This window comes from Typopeltis vanoorti, chromosome 15 (assembly GCF_054136105.1).
Source record: "Typopeltis vanoorti isolate ZY-2024b chromosome 15, IOZ_Tvanoo_1.0, whole genome shotgun sequence".
Taxonomy (NCBI): Eukaryota; Metazoa; Arthropoda; class Arachnida; order Uropygi; family Thelyphonidae; genus Typopeltis; species Typopeltis vanoorti.
Window position 1 is genome coordinate 22,161,693 of NC_143563.1, and position 25,393 is coordinate 22,187,085.

At 36.5% G+C, this 25,393-nt stretch overlaps 1 protein-coding gene across 1 annotated transcript in view; it reads right to left on the reverse strand.

The window, feature by feature from the left end:
- Window positions 1-9,433: 9,433 nt before the first annotated feature.
- Window positions 9,434-25,393, reverse strand: part of LOC150098486 (eukaryotic translation initiation factor 3 subunit G-like) — a 72,467-nt gene continuing 56,507 nt past the window's right edge. Inside the window, exon 10 of the mRNA XM_090404642.1 lies at window positions 9,434-10,022. Coding sequence (XP_090260768.1) covers window positions 10,004-10,022 — 19 coding nt within the window. The 3' untranslated portion in view covers window positions 9,434-10,003. The remainder of the gene's footprint in view (window positions 10,023-25,393) is intronic.

Sequence of the window (25,393 nt, forward strand, 5' to 3'; positions counted from 1 at the left end):
ATTCTGATAGCCAGGTTTCAATAATGCCAATAATTATAGGTTGCATCGTATTCAATAAAGCAAAGAACTCAACCACTTTGTTTCTAATACTCCTGGCATTTGTGCATAGACCTAATAAATTACCACCTAGCCTAATCTTGTAATTAGATATGCAATCTATTTGGTCTTGTAAAATTCTAGAACTTTCTCTTTTCCCTCCCCGGACTCAAAACGTCCACACTCAAAGCATATTTTTCCACCCCTTCTCCACATACATAACCATGTTCGAAGACATAATCATCTTATGACGTTTGCATTCCTTAGCTGAACTTTCACACATATTTTCCCCATTCCTCCCTAGTTTCCCTCTCTGCATTAGGACTCATACTAAGAATTAATTTCTCCAGGCTTCTGACGTCAAATGAATTCGAGTGCAGGCCGTCTCTCTCTTATGAAAGTCTTTCCTGCCATCAAACTCACTCCACACATCTAAAAACTCGCATCTATTTCTTCCACACATCCTGCGAGTGAATTTGCTATTATCTCCCTCCTTCTTAACTCGATTACTTTTATATCTGGGTAGCAATCCGCAATTTTTACTCACATTTGTTTCTTGATTCTTCCAACAGACCTTTAATATCTTCTCTCATACTAGATTTGTCACCACTTAATTAGTACCTACCAGAACTTTTAAATTTTATTTTTTGTTTTTCAGTTACGTTTGCCATATCTTTAATTTACCCCCTCCCCCAGAAACTAAAACTAAACTCCCTTGGCACACGTTTGTGACTGGCATAAATTGAAGGAATACAATGTTTTCAAATCAGTGCAACTGTGTCCATGTGAAATGGCTGCGAAAAAGAAAGTGATAGAAGCGTTGATAGGATGCCATGTCGCAGGCCTCTGTTCAGCAAACCGGCCATTCTAGGTCAATGATCCGTGATACCATACTGAGATGGAAGCAACAGGGAACAACTACCAATGCGCCCGCAGTGGACGACCTATCACACTCATCGAACGTGTCGGTAGAATGCTACGAAGGGTCAGCTGACACGTTGAATACGGAGTTCCGGCATCGACTGGAACACGAATCTGCACAAAAACATTCAGAAGTGAGGCTCACAACATATGTTTTTATGGTAGTAGCGCAATATGCAAGTCCCATATTATCCGAAACAATATGCAGCGGCTTCTTCAATGCTGTAAAGAATTTTGACAGTATATGAAAGTTTGGAAAGCTGTAATATGGAGTGACGAATTACAATAATCCCTCTACCGAGCAGATGGGTATGGGTATGGTGGATGTTCGGTGAACGTCTCCCACCAGTGTGGGTAGCCTCAACTATGAAATTCGGAAGTGGCAGCATGATGGTATGGTTCTGTTTTTCCTGGTTTGGTCTCGGACCAGTGTTCGTGGTGTCACGCACACTGAAGTCCGAGAAATATCTGAATATGGTGGCCAATGCAATGCTTCCTACGGTATTGACCAATGCACTGTCATAAGGCTGTGCTGTAACTCCGTGGTTTGTGGACATGTCAACACACTTGACTGGCCTCCACAGAGCTTTGATCTCAACCCTACTGAACACGTATGGGATGAACTGGAGTGTAATGTGACGTTAAGACATCCTCCCCACTACAACCCAGAACCTCATCTGGGCTGTAGTGGATCGTAACGGATCAACCAAAATTTTCGTTGATCCGTTGTGGAAAATATGACCTGTAAGATTGCTACACTCATCGCAGCATAAGGAGGTCTTGCATCTTACACACACACACACGACCGACTTCTGTTCTGGCTGACAGGTCGTAAGTCGATCTGGTCGTATGTCGCCCATATATTTATTAACAGTATTCTTTAACCTTTCTAATCTTTTTATCATCTTTATAATTTATTTTTATAATCTTTTAAATTTATAATTATATACAGGGTGTTCGGGATAAATTTGACATATTTATAATTAATTATATTTTTCCATAAGTTACATGTATTAACACACACTTCTCTTCATTTAAAAGTTTGGACCCTTCTTCATTCATATACAAGATGTCAGAAAGGATGGATAGCTGGAACCCACCTGAATCATGGAAGAGAATAACTTGTATCATGATGATTCGTGCCCGCCATCAAAATAAGGATATTACGACTGCTGCCCAATGCTCCCTGAATACAGTAAAAACAATCAAACATGAACTAGAGACTTGCAATGGTGACTACGAGGATGTAGCAAGAAGAAAGATCCCTAGCAGACGATCTGATTGCGTTCGTACAGCAGAATTCCTCGCAAATCTGCAGGAACAGGTGTTGAAGAACCCTGGCATTGGAATTCGGGCTTTGTTCGTGGAGTTGCTAACTGTAGTCAAGCCCTGGATAACAAGGGTAGCCAATGGTAGGCCGTATGTATGGCAGCAGGATTCGGCCCCTTGCCACACCTCTGGGAAAAGTCAAAAATGGTTGTCTGAAAATTTCTACGACTTCACCAGTCCAAATGTTTGGCCTCCAAACTCCCCAGACCTTAACCCCATGGATTATTTTGTATGGGGCGCAGTTGAAAAAGACACCAATCGCACTTCCAGTAATACAAAAGCCCAGTTAATGGATAAAATTAAAACAGTTTTTGCGGCCCTTCCCAGGGAGACTGTAGCATCAGCTTGTTCGAGGTTCCGAAGCAGAATTGAAGCTGTGATCGATGCTAATGGTGGTTATTTTGAGTAAATCTTGTTGATAGTATTGTAATTAACTCGGCCTGTAATTTTTTTTGTCAATTCATTAAATTTAATAGATACAAAGAAGATTTTCTTTTTCCTTACGAAACTGTCAAATTTATCCCAAACACCCTGTATATTGTACATAATGTGAAAAATAATACTGTAATGTAAACACAAAAATACAATCTAAAATTAATACAAATGAAATTTACAAAATCAATTTTTAATCTTTGCTTGTGCTGGGTTGTGAATCGTCAGGGTCATGTTCTTGGGTTGAGGTAGGAGATGTTCTCTTGATGAGGAACATGCTGAGCTTTGTTTGAACAGTTTGTTTCTTTTTTTCTTTATATATCTCATGATAACAACGCACAGCATCTTGAATGATACGTTCAACCTTTGTGAATCGTTGAACATTAGGGTCCATTGCTTCGAAACTGGCGAGAGCTTTATTCAGTTGCGAAAAAGAATCTGATAAAATCTTTGCAGTGAATTTCTTTTCTGGCTCCTCTTCTTCCTCTCTCGCTTTTTCTTCTGACACTCTCTGTGCTTCCAATTCAATCAACTCTTCATCCGAAAGTTCTTTTATTTCATAATCTAGCAACTCCTCTACGTCTTCTATTTGACATTCTAATTTAAGATTTTTTTGCAAGTTTAACTATTTTTTCTGTAATCACTTACAGTTCCTCTCATTTTTCAAATACTTCAAATGTATTCACATAACATTTTAGACATACAATTCTTTGTTACACATTCCCATGCGGTCGAAATATTCTTGAAACACTGAAGAATGTTGTACTGCTTCCAAAAGTCTCGCAAAGATAAATCAGCATCAGAATCTATCGCTTCGATGGCTTGTACGAATGTTGTTCTGAGGTAGTGATCCTTGAATGCTGAAAAAGCATCCTGATCCATGGGTTGAATGAGAGCGGTTGTGTTAGGTGGCATATAAACCACTCTAACATCGTGTTGAAGGTCGTCCAGATGAGGAGGGTGGCCAGGGACATTGTCCATAATCAATAAAATCTTGAAAACCTCTCTCCGCACAATATTCACGAGCCTGGGGAATAAAGCACTTCATGAACCAGTCTTCGAACAGTGTTTGAGTCATCCAAACTTTAGGGTTTGCACGGTAGTAAACGAGCAGTGTGTGCTTGTTGATGTGCTTAAATGCACGAGGGTTTTCTGAAATAAATGAGTCCATTTATCATTCAGAAAACGAATAAAAGCTTTTACGGATCGGTTGACTTTTAGTCAACCGATCCGTAAAAGCTTTGAATCCTGGCATCCTTTTTGCTTCTTGGTGTATGTACGTACGATTAGGCATGCGTTTCCATTGCAAGCCGGTTTCATCTACATTAAATATTTGTTCCGGTAGATAATCTTCTTCTTTGATTAAAGAATCGAAACTATCAACGAATTTTTGGGCTTCATCTTCACTTCCTGACACATAGATTATGAAAAACTAATCTTTATTTAAAACGCTTAAACCATCCAGTACTAGCCTTAAAATGTTCTGCGTAATCGTCTCCGCCACTCTGAAACAGACTTCTAGCCTTCGCTTGCACTGTGCAAAGGCTCATGGGTGAATTTTTCTGTAGTAAATCTTCCATCCACATAAACAACAATTTCTCCATTTCATGGATGGGTCCCTGTCTTTGTTTGGGTAAAATTGTTGACTTCATAGGTGGGGAACCTTTCACAGCTTCCCGAATTCTTTCTTTGTCCTTAAGTATCGTCGATACCGTGGAATGTGATAACTTCAAGTCATGTGTTATCGTATTCACTTTCTTTCCGCTTTCATACTTCTGGATAAATTTCATTTTACACTCTAAATCAAGTTTTTCCTTGACTTCTTAGCTGGCGTATCTGTAGATGAAGGCATTTTCCTTTTACTAGACATTTTATGGGTAGTATTTCAGTAGAATTTTAATTAATATACTACACGCAACAGATGCTTGAAAGCGACTGAGTGTATGTGAGAGATAGTTATCGTACGATAACTATCGTATCCCATAGTTATTGCACGCGCAGCTGCCTGATTTTTTTTTTGTGGTCGTAAGTCGACGACCAGGTGTATATAAATCTCTCGCACGAAAGGCAAGAGGAGCCTATATCAAACAGGTGTCGTGTGAGTGTAAAGTCAGAAGTCTTTGGACTCCCTGGAGGTGTCTAATAATAATCTACTCCTGAGTACAAAGCCAAAGAGCTTCAATATGTAATAAGATATTAAACTTATTCCAGGGTAGGAGTGCAATTAGATTGTTCAGTTAATGAGTGGGCATTTTGCTAAAAGTTATCTCCTTTTGTATACCACATGGAACTCAATGCCACCTTTATCCTGTAGGAAGAAAGTCAGTTATATGCGGTGGTGGTGGTACAACTGTTGCGTAAGCTAAATAAGAATTCTGCAATATGGTTTTGTGGGGTATCAATACGAAAGTTAAAATCGTTTCAGCTGAACAGGCAGTTCTTTTAACCTAGCTGTATAATTTTAGTCTCAGCATAAGGAAGATTCCATAGCAGTGCAAAGAACGTGTGATAATCCCATTGTACAACGGTAGTGCAAAGAGTGATGTAACTATCGACTTAGCACTATCCCGGGATTGAAGATTTTGGAAAGGTAGATAAAAAAGAAATGAGTTGGCAGAGAATCTACACTTTGCAATGAACAACATGAGTTTACTAAGGTCATGTTTGAGGAACTCGTTAACATTCTATAATAATATGACAGTCGGGTTAGTCAATGGATGTACGTAATTGCTGATTACGTGAATATAGATAGGGAGGGTAATTTAGGAATGTAACTGAAATGCAAGTTTCAGAACTATTTGAATAACCTGGAATTGTGAGCATGTGCTATTAGACCAATGTTAGAAAATGCAAAGTTTGAGATAACCAATGACATTTTATTGCAGATTTTGTTATCAGAAAGTGACCAGGCTATGGATCTTCGGGTTTCAGTAGATAAGTTCAGAAGTCATACAATAAAGATTATGAAACTCAAGGAAAACTGCAACGCTGAAATGAAGTGTTGATATGTATATGTAATACTTCATTTCTGCACAGAATAGCGCAGGTTTCGCCTGGGCTATGTGTGCAGATTTGATCTCATGATTTGTGAAGTAGACACAGTTGAAAGGTTACAAAGTTGCTTTGTACTCTTGAGTCCTTGGAGGTATCTTTTAATACCTTTTTCCTTGGCACATTGAGTAAAAAAGTGTACTGCAACTGCAAAACGGTCGATATTGCAAGGCCTCAATCTGTCGATTGGTTAGCATACTGTGGAGTACAAACCTTACCACTGGCATAGTTGCTTGTGAATGCTTTTACAGTGGAGATAAATTTAATCATCTGGTGTGAGACTACTCCAAGAGACCTAAAGTCTTATTTGGTCTAGGGTGGATTTCTGGATGTAAAATAATAATTACAAGCCACCATGGAAGCCATCACTTATTTCTCAGCAACATGGCTATGATAATGAACGTTAAAATCATTCATACTTCTAACATTCACAACACATGCAACTTACCATCTACTCTCCAGCGTTATTTGGCCTCAGTCGCACCATACGTTCAACAAGATCGACCACCATGATTAAAATCAGCTAACGCCTTTTTGTCGTATAGGGAGTAAGCAAGGCCAGTTTAGCCCATTTTTGGAGAGTGGGCAGTTTAATCAGAGATAGCTTGCCCAAGGCTACCTCTAATTAAGCAGGAAGCAGCGAAGAGACGGCTAACAAATGCCGCCATCTGATGGTATCTATCAACACAATATTTTTAATGTCTGAAATAGCATATGCTTGATTTTGAGTTTATGGGAGAACTTTCACATACCAGCTTGCCTGTGCCAGAGATCTTGGGAACAGGTAGAAAGAAAAAAAAAAAAAAGGCTTAGAAATAGAAAATGTCTGAGACAGTGAACACATGTACACGATGGGAAAAAATAATTGGAATGGAAAATCAAATCAAATAAGCCATGAACTATACAAAATCATTCACATTAAGGAACACAGCCACTAAACAAATTACAAAATGGTGTCCGTTTGTTCGGTCAATATACAGAAATGACTGAATCGATCTTGTTGAAAATTTTGGGGATATGTCTTAAACGGTTTGGTTCTTTTTTCCATTATTGTCCTAAGCTGATATGAAGTACAAGGAATGATCTATAAATCCAGTATTACAAATCAAGATGTAGAACTACAAGGAGAACATTTAAATTTCATCACACATGCATAAAGAGGCATTCATACAAGACTTGTTTAGCTGAAATGCGAGCGAAATTTTATTATTTAGTAATTGTCTACAGTCATTGTGAGCTCACATCATTCGGTGAAAGAGAATATCAAATACTTAGAATCTCCATGAAGTTTTGCAAGATTATTGCAAAATCGGAAAAATAAAATAAAGAATTAATTTCCGTTGACTTGTTCGGAAAGACTGATACTGTCTTCCTTGGTCCTCTTTTTTTTTTTTTGTCTTTAAACAGGCCGCTCGAAGATAGACTTGAGTCTAGTCACTGACTGGAGTAACTTTTTCTAAGCTTTTCTTCAACTGATTCCCTTGTTAGCTGATCTCTGGCAGAGGTAAGTGGTTTTTCGTCTCATAAACTCAAGAATATCGACTATAGAACCGACGTTATTTCAGACAGTAACACATCGTTAGGATTAGGTGCCTCTTTTAAACTCCATCAGTTACATTCTCACAGCCATTTCACCTGGACAGTTACACTGACTTGGGAGCATCATATTCCTCCAATTTATACCAGCTACAAACATGTGACTAGTTACATAGCATAAATGCACCTTGCCCAAGGGGATTGTCTGACTTCTTTCCAGAGTACATAACACTGCAATGTACAAAAAACATGAAATGTGTATTTACAGATTTCACTCCTTTTAAATCATGATACCTCTTATGTCTACTCTAAGAGAAATCAAACATGCTGCTTTTCAAGCTAGTTTGGGCCTCCAAAGTTGATAATCTACTGGCTAGGCATTCACAAAAGTTCATGGCATAGTAATAACCACAGTGGGTTGGTAAGTAGAGATACTATCCACTCAGTCAACTGGATCAGCAATTCTTTTAATAATCTCTATTACTCATTCACCTAGCCTCTTGGCTTGAAAGCATTTTTTTTCCTCCGTGGTACTCAGTTTCTATGGAAAGATTTGTGGAGGGAATGCATGTTGTTGCTCTTAAAATTTCAATATTTGATTGGGTGCATGGAGAACTGCTCATTAAATGCCCCCCCCCCCCCAACTTTTTTGTATTTGGATATGCAGTTTTCTCTCGGGTTGGTTACTTTTGCATCCTCTTTGGAATTATTCACCAATGCAGGACTACCCCAGCATTGTTCTACTCTCCTGCCTTCTCTTAAACATAAGCTTCCTCTCACTGACCCGTTACCATATCTAGTTGTTATCATACTCTATTCCTTCTACTCATTTGCTAAACCAACAGTATCCAGTGTCCACCCAGCTACTAACTCTACAATCTTAATTTCAAATACTATTTTCATGTTTTGAACAGTGTATCTTAATCTGTTGCTGTGTTGAAGAATGGTCCAGCTAATCAATGATCTGCCTCTCAGTGCTTCACAGTCCATTCTGCAGGTACTGGCATGGTATAACTCTACAGAAATGACATTCTTCATTCCTCTGCTTGCCACTGAAATTTAAGTTCCATATTAAATTTGTTTAAACACGAGCAGGCTGCCCAACATTCTTTTACAGAACTTCAACGCCACCAAACCTACTTCTATTCTCTGGAACAGCCTTCCTCAAGAAGTTTCCCTAATAACATCTGGCAATTTAAAAAAAAAAAAAAAAAAAAAAATCAGTAGGCTTTCTCTCCCATGGCACAAGTGTGATATATGTTCTGTGGTTTTCACATGTGCAGATTAAAAAAAAAAAAAAAAAACTTTATTACAACAGTCCTAAACAAATAGTTGAACTTACAGTATTTTATCAAAGTTAGAAAGGTTGAAAAGAAAAAGCCACGCACTGATTTTTCCTTTCAATTGTTTTCCATCTGATAATGCTTCATCATTAAGCAGTACATCCAAATTCGTAAATTTACTCCATGAGCATTTACAAGAAACAGCTTCTCTTGATGCTCAGTCAGTAAACTAATTTATCCACCCTGCCTCGATTTTCTGTGTGACCATATACAAACATATTGTGCCACTTTATAGCCATTGTTGCTTTAACAAACAGGTTGTGAGAGGCAGCTCCAGCACACCAGTGGGTAGTGTGTTATCTTATAGAACTTTACTATAACAATGCACTATTCTGCAGTGTCAACTATAGCAAGATGTGGGTTTGAATACTACTGTGGCATAAATGTTTATTAATGTTTTCATGCAGAAAATCGTTTTCATCTGTGTGAAACCAACAGCTACTTTAAAACCCTGCTTCTGACAGCAGGATTCCTAGAATGGCAGAAAATATGCAATGGTTAAAATGATGCCAGTTCCTCCTATCTTCAACGTGATGAAAGGGTTTTCTCGTAGGATTTCGTGCAGAACAAAAATAAGAACAGCTTTTTCCCCTCTTGAAATTCCCTTTCTTGCTTTTAATAATTAAATAATACAAATGATATCATTCAACTGTCCAAGGAAAGATTATCTATGACTTTTTCTGTATTTAAAAAACTTAGCAATTCTTCCAATATAGGTAAAGGTTCTTCTCCTCTCATTTCTAACCACCAATTATTTTTATTATATATATATATAACACATGAAATACTTAATTCACATAAGTTTTATTTAGCATTATCTACATATGATGCGCTTATATAAGACTGTGCATAAAATAAAAAGATTACTTATATTCATTATTTTAAAGGATATTAACCGTGAAAGCTCGAGACACCATGTTAAAGAATTCTAAACCTCAAAAATCCCTTTTCTCAAAAAAGACATGCTATATATATATTACGCAGAACTGTCCAGGAATGACAATAATTCATTGTTTGGAATCCAGTGACCAGCCAGCTTTTCCTTAACCAACATTATCACATAGATCAGAAGAAAAGAAGTTCAAACTGGAAATAGATGTGCTTAACATTTCCAGTCAATACTGTTCCAGTGGTTATTATCTCAAACAAACAGGACCTCTTTCCATAAAATATAATACTTGAAAGTGCACGATAATTAGACACATAATTTTATTGCAGTTCTTAATTTCTTAATATACTGTTGCATTTAGATATTCTGTACAATCATATAAATATTACACAGCCTCCAGAGACCTTGGAAGCATCACCCCCACCCCCACATTTATATGTAGTCCTGTGAGTGTACCAGAGGAATTTCAGTTACTTCCTGAAGGCCTACAAAAGAAAAGATTTCATGAGTATCAAAATCAAATAAAAAAAATCTGTAAATTTCATTTATGATTCATTATATATTTAAAACAATTCAATGATTTCATTTCTGGGAAAATTACAAAACAGATTTCCTTAACCAAGGAAATGCATTTATTATATCATTTTCCATTTAATGAGTCCAGGCCCAGAAAACCTGTCACAGTGATCCCCAAACTATTTTTACTATGTGGCATCCCCTAAAATAGTTTTTCCTACACTGAGGAAATCTCAATTTATAAGCATATATATATATATATATATATATATATATATATATATATATGTATATATATATATATATGTATATACAGTAACCCCCACCCCGACTTACGTAATAAATCTCAAAAATGTACTAGCGCGTATGAACATGTTTGCGGCTTTTGCATCTTTGATATCCATTGCAGTATGCAACGACATAATGTTAACTAGACTTGGCATTCACAGCAAATGTAACGGATAGTGACAGGTTACCGGTAAACGCCGAGAGCAGCAGAGGGCAGTGCGCAAAAGTCGTAACATTCAAACTGAAACCTACCAATTAGAAATAAGGACTCCATAAACAATTCCTCCTTTCCCCGACCTGTCAGTAGTCCATGTCTCAGGCGGTTAGTTTAGTCACTTGTTTATTTACCCTTAAAATGAATTCTAAATGCAAAACCGAATGCGCTGGTAATAAATCTAAAAAACAAAGGTCTGCAATTACTTTAGAAGAAAAGTTGAAAATAATTCATATGAAGACAGGAAAATTATATCAACAATAGCTCGGGATATAAATTGACTTATTTCGACAGTGAATACGATAGAGAAGGATAAAGTTCGCAGTTTTCATACTTTTATAGTTTATATCCGAGTAAATACTGCTGCATGAAGTTTCATTTATAAAATAATACTGTGTAAATAATATACATATCTGTATATATACATACATATAATAATAATAAATATTGCAGTTTCTTACGAAGTTACACTTAAGCAATTTACAAATTCGACTTACGTAAAATTCAAGTTACACGTAAAGATTTACGGAACGCATTACTTATGTAACTCGGGGGGGGGGGGGGGGGGGGGGGGGGGGGGGGTACTGTATACATAATGTTCATACAAGCATATTCTACAATCTAATTCTAAGCCAAATGTAAATGTCAACCCAAATAGTTTTTAAGTTGACAATTACATTTGGCTAAACAACTTTCATCATAAAGAAAGTGCTTTTGAGTAGTCTCCCCCCCCCCCCCTCCCCCGACTTGTACCCAGCTGTAATAATTTTACTTCATGTTTACCATTACCTGCTTAACTGACACATTTTCATTCCAAAGTTTTAACTAATAAACAACTATTTTAGCACAGAGTTTTCTACAAAAGCACAATTTCTTCAGTTTCATTCACAAATGATGATAATAACACAATGGCAGAAGTTAGTTTTTTTTAATGGAAAGACACAGCCCACCCACACTCAGTTGAAAAAAAAAAAAAAGGCACAATGAGCATGTAATCCTTATGGATTTCACACTGTGATCTGTTTCTCAAGAAGGTGGTAATGGAGTGATAATCAAGCTCAAACATATATAAATCGCAGTTGGAATAGCTGAAATTGTCAAAAAAAGTTGCCAAATTTGTTTTCTGCTTGACACAAAATACACTATTTTATTGCAATTTTTGTATCTATATAATTTGTTTACAGTCCCTGAAGAGAGTACATGAATCTAGGATTCTACAGAACCCAGTTTGGGAATTGCTGGCCTAGTAAGAACTTCACATGGCTGTATCAAGAATGATTAAAAACATGCAAGATTTCTGTTTCTTGTGCTTGTTGCATGAATCCGACTTCAAAATGGAGGCAGAATCTGACTAAGGTCAGATATCATCATCATCAACATCATCAAATTCCTGCCATGTACCCTCAAGGGGTGTACAGGATATGACAGTACTACATGAAAAAATTACATCATTACCAACTTCCTATCTACAATTTTCCTCCAAATCAGTCTGTTACTTGTCAAGACTCCAACATTATCAGATCTTAAATTTCTATCGTCTAAGGCACTTTGTACCGTATCAATCCACCTATATCTTGGTCTTCCTCTGGGTCGTTTTCCTGCCAACCTGGCAGAGAACACTTGTTTTGCTAATCTTTCCTCTCCCATTCTATTTAAGTGACCATACCATCTGAGATTAGCTCTGCTAACGCATTCCTGGATGCTGACAATGTCAAGTTCTTTCCTAATATCCTCATTTTTAATATGATATTGCCATTGATGCCATCTGTTCACGCCTCTAATCTTTCTCAGGACTCTCATATCTGCGGTCTCTAGTCTTTGGTCAAGTGTTTTACTTCTGACCCAGCTCTCAGATCCATAAGTTAAAATTGGTTTGAACACAGTCTTGTATACAGCTAATTTAGTGTTCCGACTAATTTCTTTCTTATTCCATATGAATTTATTCAATTGACTTCCCACCATACCAGCTTTGCTGATTCTGTTGTCTATTTCTATATTTAATTTACCATCTTCAGTAAAAATTGTGCCTAAGTAGCTGAAATGTTTTACTTGTTCCACAGGTTCTCCATTCACAACACAGTTGACATTTTCAATGATTCTGCCTATTTTCATTGTCTTTGTCTTTTTATTGCTGACCATCATACCATATCTATTACAACAGCTATTCAATTTAGTCAGAGAATCTTGCAGATTTGTAGCGGATTTATTTAGAAGTATAACATCATCCGCATAAAGCAAAGAGCTGACATTAACATCTCCAATTTTGATATCAGGTTTAATACCACATTCCTTCATAATGTGATCCATATAGATAATGAATAACAGAGGGGATAATGTACATCCTTGTCTCACACCAGATTTAACATTAAACCATCTTCCTGTACTTCCTTCAATTCTAACTGCTGACTCACAACTCAAATAAAGACTAAGTATTGCTTGATATAATGCCCCATTGACACCATATAACTGCAGCGTATTGAATAGCTTCTCTCTTGGCACCTTGTCATATGCCTTTTCCAAATCGACAAAACTTAAATACAGATCTTTGTTATATTCCCATGCTTTCTCGACTATTTGTCGTAAAGTGAAGATCTGATCCTGACAGCCTCTATTTGGCCTGAATCCAGCTTGTTCTTTACCAAGCTTTTCTTCCACAATTCTTCTCAACCGTTTCTCAAGTATACTTGCATAGATCTTGCCAGGAACACTCAGTAGGGAAATACCTCTGTAATTCTCACATTCAGTTTTATTTCCCTTTTTATATATAGGTACTATGAGAGCTCTACTCCAATCATCGGGAATTCGTCCCTCTGTCCAGGCTTTCTGAACTATGCAGTGCAGCCACTGTAAGACTCTTATACCACCATACTTCAGCATTTCTGGTCGAATATCATCTACTCCTGCTGCCTTTCCACATTTCAAGCCTTTGATGGCTTTTTCTACTTCCAGTATGGATATGTATTCCTGACTGCATGCCTGGTCAGTGTTTTTTATCACTGTGCTGTCATCACTGCTTGTTTCATTTAGCAGTTTTTCAAAGTAATTACTCCATACTTCAAGGATATCTTTTTCTCCTGTTTTCATTTCACCTTTATCATCTCTAATTCCTTTTACAGCACTCTTTCCTCCATTCCTAAGCTTCTTCAACAACCTCCAGAATATTTTGCCACCTTCTTGATATTTATTTTCTATATTCTTGCCAAAGTCCTCCCATGACTTTTGTTTAGCTAGTTTTACACACTGTTTAGCTTTCTTACATTTGTCTCTGTATTCTGTAAGAGTAAAAGCTGACTTATTTGCCAGGAACTTTTGATATGCTTTCTTCTTTTCCTTCACTACCTCTTTAACTTCCTGTGTCCACCAGGGAGTTCTGATTTTTTTATCCTTGCACACAACCTCACCACATGCCTCTCTGGCAGAATCAATCAATGTTTCCTTCAGAGTTTGCCACTGAATCTCCAAGGTTTGATTCCTGTTCTCAAACTCTTTCATTTTCTTTTCAATAATATTTCTGTATTTTAGTCTACAGTTCACATCTGAGAGCTGCTCAACTTTTATTCGCTTTAAAACTTTCTTACATGTTATTCTTTTCAATATGAAATTCAATTTTATCCTGCTGAAGACTAAATAGTGATCACTTCCAATTTCAAATCCTCTGTACACTCTGGTGTCCTGCACCAGGGAGAAAACATCACTATCAACAATAACATAGTCAATGAGACTTTTCTTATTCCTAGCCTCTTCTCTCCATGTGAATTTGTGCACATTTTTATGTTGGAACATGGTGTTAGTAATAACCAGTCCATGTCCTGAGCAGAAATCCAACAGATATTTGCCATTATTATTAGCTTTGCTCTTTTCTCCAAATTTTCCCAAAATATTTTTGTATGTCTCACAATCATTTCCTACTCTACTATTTAGATCCCCAACAAGGACCAACTTTTCCTTTTTCATTGTGTCAGTTGCTTTTTCTAAAGCCTCAAAAAATTCCTCCACTTCTACCTTAGTAGAACCTTCTGTGGGACCATAGGCACAAATAAGTCTCATTGTCCAGTTCCCCATTCTCATATTTGCCCACATTACTCTACTTGAGACTGACTGCCATTCAAGAAGATTAGCCTCGTATTTTGTGTTGAATACTATGGCTACTCCTTCTTTTCCTTGATTGTCATTGCCTGAATATAACATTTTGTATTTATTGCTCAGAAAGATCTCACCAGTTTTGATCTTTTTTGTTTCAGTCACCCCTATTATGTCGATCTGGTACTTATCTAATTCCTCAGCTAGCTCCATTTCTTTGCCATTCAGGCTTCTTACGTTGATAGTACCGATCTTTAACTCTGGTGATGTTGAGTTGGGGTTTGTTTTCGGATTTGTTCCAGTAGCTGACTTTTCGCTGTTCGCCCTGGTTCCCTGGCGAAAACAACGGGGGCCTTGTTTAACCGGGCGACGCCCCAGCCGGCATGAAATTTTGTCATGTTGTACCATCATTTTTTATTTTGGTTTAACCAATAAGAATACAATTTGGTCGGCTAAATCCCAAATTGCCAGCCCATCCTCGTTCGTTCAGTATCAAAGTAGATACCCAACAGGGTGCACCACGAGAAGGTGAGGATTGGACAAGGTCAGATATTGCACATTAATAAATATTCATGCATCAAACTTGGAAAATTTTTTTGACCTTTTGAACCAACTGATAAAGTATAGGTGGAAAATGCTCCCCACCCCTCTCTCTCACACACAGTTCTGACAAGTTCTCCAGAATGACCTTTACTAAGTTGAGAGCACCACTTCACACAAAACACTTCACTGACAATGCTGAAATAATTTGACTTATCAAAAAACTTATCACACTTACGGAAAGTTGACATGAATAAAAAGCAGAATAGATATTATATTGATGGCATGTAAATGTGCACTGCTTGGGAAAAAAGTCAGCTGACACCTCCATAGGCAAGGTGCACGTGCCACGTAATGAATTAATTGCAACCAGTATAAATTGGAGGAATATGATGCTCCTGAGTCAGTACAACTGTGTAAGAGTGAGAAGTAACTGACAAGGTTTGAAAGAGGCATTGTGATAGGACGCCATGTTGCAGGCCTATTTTTCCTGGTTTGGCCTCAGACCCCTGTTTGTGATACCACAAACATCGAACTTAGAGAGGTTTCTGAACATTCTGGAAAATTCAATGCTTCCTACTTTGTGGCATTTCTACAGAACCAATTATTGTCTCTTCAGCAAGACAATGCACTGTGTCATAGGGCTGCTGCTATAACTGAATGGTTTGTGGACATGAAGGTCGCTATACGACTGGCCTCCACAGAGTCCTGATCTCAACCCTACTGAACATCTGAGTGATGAACATCAGATGAGGTCAAGGGATGTCTGCCCCATAACAGCCCAGGACCTCATTACATGCCTACAGCAACAACGGTCCAAAATTGCCATTGATAACTATCACACACTTACGGAAAGTATACCCCATAGGACTGCTGCAGTCATCACAGTGAAAGGGGGGTCCTACATCTTATTAATATGGGCTGTTTGTTCCTCACATTATGATGTCCATTGACTTCTTTCCAAGCAGTGTATTTGGTTATATGAAAGTTAGTTTAACAAAAGAAGAACAATGTGCAGAACTTTTGAAATGACCTTCATAGAAATAATTTAATGACGTGTCAGGTCAGCTAATCTTAGCCTATAAAGGTTCTTTGCATCATAGACAGGATTCAAACCCAGATCTTTCTAACTAAAGGGCATAATCATTACAGACTGAGAAGTTTTTTTTTATTATACTTAATATTTTGATACTAATGATAATGTACATTCATAAATTACTACCAGTAAAATATTCTATTAACACAAATAGCACAAAAATGAAATTATCAATATAGTCAAATGCACGGGTTATGTCATAACTGGCTTTTATTTGGATCAAGTTCAGAATGTTGAAAATAAATGTTAAACATGTTTCTGAATTTTCACATATTTGTTCATGTTTTATTACTTATGCAACAGATGTCATCTTTTGTACTTTTAAAACTCTGAAATGGTTTTAAAAAGAATTCTGAAATTCTGATTTTCAGTCATATGGCTAAAATAATACTGTGCTTCACAAACTCAATATCAACTGGCATTTCACCTCCCCATGCCAGACACATCCAAAATTGTATAATTTTAGAGGCAATCTACAGACAGACAAGGGTAGAAATATATTCCAACAGCTGACTAGCTAACTATATAAATAAGATTTGTAACAATGTCTGTTTTACAAAATCATTAACTGTAAATGCAAATCTATATTCATATCTTTAACATCCAGGCAAAGCAAATGATAATTTAACATGTTGATATCAAGCACTGTACCAAAGATACCATTACTCTAATTTCTACTATGAATTCTAAAAATAAGAATTCTCTGCTAATATTTCATCACTAGCAAAATTATTAGTGCTACATTTCTAAAGTTCTTTTTCTTTCTTTAATTTGCTAATAAGCCACATTAGTGCTTTGCAAATTTGGCACCTCATTCCATTTCTCTCTATGATCTTAAAACACCATTTGTAGCACTAAAAAAAAAAAAAAAACATAACACTGCAGATCAAAAAAAAAATATTTCCCTTTATTTTCAACAAAAGAAAATTTGGACAAGATGCATAACACTTGTCTCTTTCCCAAATAGCAGTCAAACTGATGCAATAACAAATGACACCATCCAAAGATATATGGGTGATATCCTGACATTCTTTTCACAAGAAGAATGATTTTCAAGAATGACTATGTCCAAGTTATTCAGGATTTTTCTGAATCTTTAACAGCTCGGATATCAAGTCTTCTGGGTCCTGATAGTACTTCCTCAATTATATTAAAACTTATGCTAGAAAATTAAAACCTATGTTGCATCATCCAGCATTTACTCTACAAGAAGTCTACTCAAAAAAAAGTTAAAAAGTTAGCCATCAAACTATCATCTGCATTGTGCTCACTTAAGGTCTCAAAAAAACAAGGAAGTCTTCTACATCAAGTTGTTCTTCACCACTTTGAGCTCTAGGATCTCTGATAGGCCATAAATCCTACCCGCACTTTGCTGATGACAATACACTCCATTCGTCTCATCTGTCAAACCTTGTAGTGCATTCTTTCCCTTCAAGAAATAAAGAAACATAGGGAATGAATAGTGTTTTTTTGAGGATTCCTTATTATTCAAGTTTATATTGAGGAGTTAATGTATCTTCACCATTGTGAATTTTAAAGTGAAGATTGGACAGAAAGCTATTTGCTGTATTTGAGGAGCTGAACTGATAGCTGTCAAATAAAAATGCTGGAAGAACGTTCCAACACTGGACAACTGAAACTTATGAAGTAAACTGTTAGAGTTCTTGGTACTAACCTTAAACAGGAACTATACATACTTGCAGTAAAGTACATATATTAAAGATACAGGCATGAGTTGGCATTTTCTTGTGTGCAAGGAAATTTGTTTCCCTTAGAGAGAACTTAAGGATTGGTGTGGAAGACGTTTTGACTTTCTAGAAGACTATGCTAACTTTTGCCTTTGCAGATAATTTTGTATTTAATGTCAGAAAAGATTCTAAACAAATGTTTCAAGGATTATGAACGTGTGTTTGTGAGTGAGTAGAAGTCACTAATTTTTGTACAGGTAACCCTCATATAACGCAGTCTACAATTTCTAGTAACCCTTTATTTATTTTTATTTTTTAATATTTTTCACCACAGGACTTAAAAATCAAATTTTATCTTCATTAAATTTGTGTCTGCCCGTATCGCGCAAGTAGTTATAAGTATCGAATTTAGTTTTATTGTACCACTGAATAAGGTACTGTACAGAGGCTTTTGCAGTCTGTGTCATTCTCAACAAATAGTGCAATTAGAGATAGCTGGAATAAAAACAGTGTTAACTAATAAATCACATGTCCCCTCTCACAGAAACTATGCTGTATAACAGACTCAAGCAAAACCATATGTTGCACCAAAACACAGTATCTAACTAAAAATATTGTCCAATTTTTCAATTATGAAATAAGTGTTTGTTTTATTGCATTTGAAATTCTCGATGTCATTATGACAGATCAAAGGCTAACTTAAAATAAAAGACTACCAAGAATTCAAACATGTCATATAATGAATGTGTGAGTTCGCCTGCCACCTCAAACGCAAACAAGAAGCCATAAAATTCAACCAAGGGTTAAAATGTTTGTGTGAGTTGAGCCAGTCAGTAATGAGAAGTTCCAAGGGAACGATATGACACCCTGTTGTGAATGTTGTTATGACAGTTTCAGATGTTATGGAATTTGATTGAAGAGAATTAGCATTTCAACTCAACACTTGTCAGTTGCTTTTGTCTTTGGGTCGCGCGATCTTTCGTTAATACCGCACCAATCATATGCACGTCTTTATAGCTGCTGTCTTGTGTAAAACAAAACTCAACTGGTACGTATTGTAACAATTAAAAAAATCTTGAATTATTTATAAGCATATAAAAGGATATCACCTGTAAATCATTGACATGCCAGCAAAATTCTCACACGTGCCATAGGTTCGCCATTTAGGGTTTACTGTATAAAGTGTTTATTGTTGAAAATTGTCTTTGTTTTCTGCCAGGAAAGCACATGTAAAAATTTATTTTTATTGTAATGGCCACTAAAATTGCAACAAAAGGGGAAAAAACCAACATTAAAGAGGAAATTAAAATCTTGGATCGGTTGAAAATTGGAGAAAAACCAGGAGTTGTTGAAAGGATTATGAATTTAAATGAATCAACAATTCGAACAATCAAACAAAATGAACATAAAATCCGAGAAAGTGTTATTGCTGGGTCAACGATAAGTGCAAAGTGCGTTGCTCATGTTCACGATATTCTAGTTTAAAAAATGGAGAAATCTCTAATGATTTGGATAGAAGATTGCACTCAATTCCTTTGGATGGACACCTTATTAAGCAAAAAGCTCTGAGAGTTTATAAACATTTAAAAGAACTTGATCAAGATTCTTCAGAAGAAATCTCTCAGCATGGATTTTGTGCCAGTAAGGGTTGGTTTGAAAACTTTAAAAAGTGGTTTTCTTTGTATAATCTTAAAATCCAGGGAGCATCACCAGACGTTGAAGCTGCCCGGAAATACCCAGCAGAACTTTTAAAAATCATTAAAGAAGGTGGTTTCAGTGCAGACCAGGTGTTCAATGCCGATGAATCTAGGTTATATTGGGAAAAAATGCCAAAACACACCTATATGACCACAAAACCTGTAAAATCCATAACAGGACAAATGTTGCAAATAATAATAATTGATGCACATCATCAGGACTAAAAATATATAAACTACTAGCGCAGTGCGCTTGATCACTGAGTTAATATGATAAATCTTTACATGTATTTTGTACAGAAATCATAGCTATAGAGAAAGGATTAGATTGTTGCTTTCAGGATATATAAGTAACCAAAAAAAATTAAGAGAATTTCTATAATTAGTTGGTATGTTTACATTTCTAAAAGATGTGGATAATTATATTTCAACTAGCATTAATCAGATATGAACTATTTGCACATTACTGGCACATTTAAGGAAAAGATTAATCAGCTAACGCCTTTTATTCCCATATAGGGAGTAGACGAGGCCGTTTTAGCCCTATCTAACTTTTGGAGACTGAATGGGCAGTTCAATCTCGACTGGTACCCAATCAGAGATAGCTGGCCAAAGGCTATCACTAATTAAGCAGTACGCAGCGAAGAGAGACGGCTCAACAAGTGCTGCCATCTCATGGTCCCTAACACAATACATTTAATGTCTGAAATAGTGTAGGTTCTATGGGCAGATTTCTCTGCTTAGACCAGCATTTATCTATAGTCTCTCCTGGCATACAAGGGTGGTCTGAAAAGTTCTCAGCCTAACACTGAAAAAGCAAATTTATAATTTCAAAATTATTTGTATTTTTCAACATAATCTCTATTAAGACTAATACATTTATTCCAGTGATGCTCCAGCGCCATTATCCCATTCATGTACTGGTTCTCAGTGAGATCTGCAAAATACCCCTCTAACAGCTGCAATCATGTCTTGATTCGAAGAAAAACGCTGGCCAGCAAGGAAGAGTTAGAAGTCAGATGGAGCCAAATCTGGGAAATAGGGTGGATGTTCCAACAATTCATAGTGCAGATCCCTTATTTTCCCATTGCCAAAATACCTTTTGTGGGCAGGTGAATTGTCCTGATGAAAGATGATTATTTTTTCTTCTGCAAACCGAGCATTTTATCACAAATTTTTTCTCTAGTCTGGTTAAAAGATCAGAATAATATTCCTTAGTTGTTGTTTTACCCTTTTCAAGATAATTAATAAACAAAATGCCTTTAGCATCCAAAAACACTGATGCCATGACCTTTCCTGCTGATGGAACCGACTTTGTCTTCTTTGGTGCTGAACAACTGGTTTCTGTCCACTGTTTTGACTGCTGTTTGGATTCTGGTGTGTAATGGTGAATCCAAGTCTCATCCATAGCAATAAATTGACGCACAAGATCAGTTTTATTCTTGTTAAAAACTCCAAGCATTGCTCAGAGATTTTCATGCGAGTGTGTTTTGATCTGCTGTGAGCAAACGCAGCACCCATCTTGTGCAAAGTTTTTTCATTTGCAATTCTTCATGCAAAATATATCCTGCACATTCTTTTGAAATGCCTATAGTATCAGCAATTTCAAGCACTTTGACTTGCCGTTCATCCAATAACATATCATGCACTTGATCAATGATTTCAGGTGTTGTTACACTTTCTGGACATCCTTCACATGGATCATCTTCAAGGCTGGCACAACCACGTTTAAACTCGGCAGCCAATTTCTGAATTGCCGAAAATGGAGAAGAGTGCCCACAAACTTTTATGAACTTTGAATGAACTTCTTCTGGCGTTAAACCTTCTTTTACAAAAATTTTATAACTGCACGATACTCAATTTTATCCATTTCAAGGGATACAGACAACACTTTTGCTTCAGACAGCTGTATAAAACAAACTACTTGATAGAATGACTTGCGAGTTCACATGGATGCATATGACAGATGTACTAACTTAAAAAAAATCATGCCGATAATGTTGCCATCTATGGTCGAGGCCGAGAACTTTTCAGACCACCCCCATATAAACATCACAGAATGTGAGCAATTACTCACAATGATCCTTCTCTTACAAATTCACTCCAACCTCTATCTCACAGAATGTGCAGTATTTCAGCACTATATCTATTATTCCAGAGGTACTTCAATGGTCCCTTCTCCACTGAACTGGCAACCATCACCCTTCCATTTTCTCATGCACCTATCAATATACTGCCAAGCCCCCCCACCCTTTGCTATGGAACTGCAAACACACCAAACATGCTTCTCCTCTTTTATTCCATCCACCTCTGTCCTCTGGAACAGCCTTCCTCATGAAATATTCCCAAACAACCACAACCTGAAACTCTTCAAAAAAAAAAAAAAAAAAAAAAAAAAAAAAAAAAAAAAAAAACCTTCTCATTCCCCATCTGCACCCCCCCTTCCCCAAAAAAGTGGCACTGATGTATTATAGGTCCTTTAACCTCTCACGTATGGGAACAATTTACAAAATAAAGCTCACAGCAGCTTAATATTCTACCATATGCAATTCTATAATCTTGGCAATAGGGAGAAGTTAAAACTACTGATTGCAATGCATTGTTTTCTTTTGATGTTTTAGTAGACAATGCACTCCCATATAATCATAAAACAGAAACGTCATTAGATATTCCTCTCTCTCTCTCTCTCTCTCTCTCTCTCTCTCTCTATATATATATATATATATACTTCACCTAGTGAAGAAACCAACCGATTTATGTAATGCATCATTTTTTAACAGGAACTATTATAACTTGAAAATGGAAAATAAGAAACTTTACTTTGATATATATATATTTTTATATCATGAGGAATTCTTCTTCTTCCTCTTTGGGTTTTTATCCTACTCGATGCAGGACCTGCTATGATTATGCAACTGTGGGAAACGCCAACTGGCTTGTCACAGAATCTGGCATTGGGGATGGGGAAATTTTTATGGATATAGATATGAGTGTTCATGGGGATGGTAAGAGACCAGATTAAGGTTCATCACATTTTGGACAGGAATTGAACCCAGGTCTTTCTGACCAAAGGGCTTTGTCTATACTGACTGAGCTACAGAGGCTCATATCATGAAGACAATTAATAAATATTAAACAAAAATACTATATAAATCCTTCCTTCATGGTGATCAGCATTCATTATTAAAAATCATGGAAACAACTACCATTATAGTAAAACTTCATTTATATTAAAATGTTTTGCTATAACATGGTAGTTCTTTCCATAATTTTTAATAATGAATATATATGCATAAATAACTGATGAGCATATGCCCACAAGATTCTGAAAGGATATAGTCAAGTGACCTCTCACTAGACAGCATGTGCCAAACACAGCTATGCATAAATAAACTCAAATTGCAGCAACACAACTAAAACAGTGCTATTCATTTCTTGAATGAGAGGATCTCATTTCACTTTCTCTTGCCTTTGATAGTATCTCAGATCTCCCCCCCACACACACACACATTTTATACACACTTTTTTTTTCATTTTTGCATATTTTAGGTTAGGCTTTGTTCCGATTATTTTCTCATCAACACTGAAACATTCATGCGTGGCTGTGTTTGGCACACATGCTGTCTAGTATGTTGAAGAGAATACCTCAGTAATGATCGAAAATTATATTTTGGAGGGGAAAGAAAAGTTTAGGTATTTAGGTTCAGTGTTAAGTTCATTAAGCCAGTTGTGAGACCTGCCATGTTGTATGGGTTCAGAATGTTGGGCTATAAATAAAACACACATGAACAAAGGATGAATGTGGCAAAGAAGAGAATGTTAAGGTAGATATGGAATAATGAGAAAGGATAAAATTAAAAATGAATTTTTCAGGTAGCTTGGGAGTGGTACCAATAGATGAAAAAATGGGGAAAACAAATTAAGATGGTTTGGACATGTTGAACAGGGCTCAGCAGCTGAAAGTGTAAATAGGACTATGAATCTGAATGTGGATGGGAAGAGGTTGACTGAGAAAGACATGGAAAGAAGTGGTGAGAAAAGACATGGAAGAGTGTGGAGCAACTGAAGAAATGGCACAATAGGAAAGAATGGAAAAGGACTCGCAAGGCTGACACCAAATAGATACCATGAAATTACTTAAAGTATTTTCATGGTAATATTCTGATGAACTGATCACTATCACTCCTCTACTTTCTCCTGAGAATGTAAGAACAAGAGCAGCTGCTCATCTACATTCATTTACTGCAGCTTCAAACCTACTTCTCTTAGTTCTTTTTGTTCCACCCACTCTTTCTCATTCTGCTTTCCCTAAAAACCACAGCCTCCATCTATTTAAGAAATACATCAACAGATTCCTACTTTCTCCTTAACCCCCTTGCACACATATGCCAAGATCCTTTATGTCCAATATGTTTTGCAATCTCTCATGCATGTATGGGATTAGCATAAGAAACAGATCTCAGTAAGTATGATAATGAAACATGTACTTGATAAACTCTAAAACTAGTTGTCATTATCAAGTGTACCAAAATGGATTTTGTAATGATCAAAATAAAGTACATTGTAAGCATGTCTAGTATACAAGAAGCATCACTGTATTTAAAGTAAGAAATGTTTTCTTGTTATTTTCTTGAAAATAGGCAGAAACATTAAATATATCAACTGCATTCTAAATGAAGAACCTTATAGAACAAGTAAAATCTGGAAATAGACAGCAGAATAAGCAAAACTGATATGGTGATCTTTTTTTCAATACCCAAATTCGATTAGCATGCCTGTATATATATATCTTAAAAAGAAATGTTACAGATTTTAAAAATTTTCGATCTATACATTTTTCATAGCTAACTATTTTAAAAAATCACTCACCAGGATGAAATAATTTAGTAAACGATTCAAAACATTTTACAAAGTTATTTTTTAATGGTACACTGCACTATTTCCATGTACACATGTTCCAAATTTACCGCCAAAATTTATGGCGTCTGCTTTACATAGCATTTTACTGATCATATCTCATGCAATTGTTTTCCTTACTTTTTTATTTTAAATTATTTTTCTAACCTTTAATCATGAGTGCTTAAGGGTCAAAGCTGTATAACTGAGAGGAGACCGCCACATAGCCTTTAAAGGAATGCGGAGAACCGACCAGGGCTTCTGACCTAATGTCCAATCCTCACCTTCTCATAGTGCACCCTGTTGGGTATCTACTTTGAATCTGAACGAACGAGGATGGGCTGGCAATTTGGGATTTAGCCGACCAAATTGTATTCTTATTGGTTAAACCAAAATAAAAAATGATGGTACAACATGACAAAATTTCATGCCGGCTGGGGCGTCGCCCGGTTAAACAAGGCCCCCGTTGTTTTCGCCAGGGAACCAGGGTGAACAGCGAAAAGTCAGTTACTGGAACAAATCTGAAAACAAACCCCAACTCAACATCACCAGAGTTAAAGATCGGTACTATCAAAGTAAGAAGCCTGAATGGCAAAGAAATGGAGCTAGCTGAGGAATTAGATAAGTACCAGATCGACATAATAGGGGTGACTGAAACAAAAAAGACCAAAACTGGTGAGATCTTTCTGAGCAATAAATACAAAATGTTATATTCAGGCAATGACAATCAAGGAAAAGAAGGAGTAGCCATAGTATTCAACACAAAATACGAGGCTAATCTTCTTGAATGGCAGTCAGTCTCAAGTAGAGTAATGTGGGCAAATATGAGAATGGGGAACTG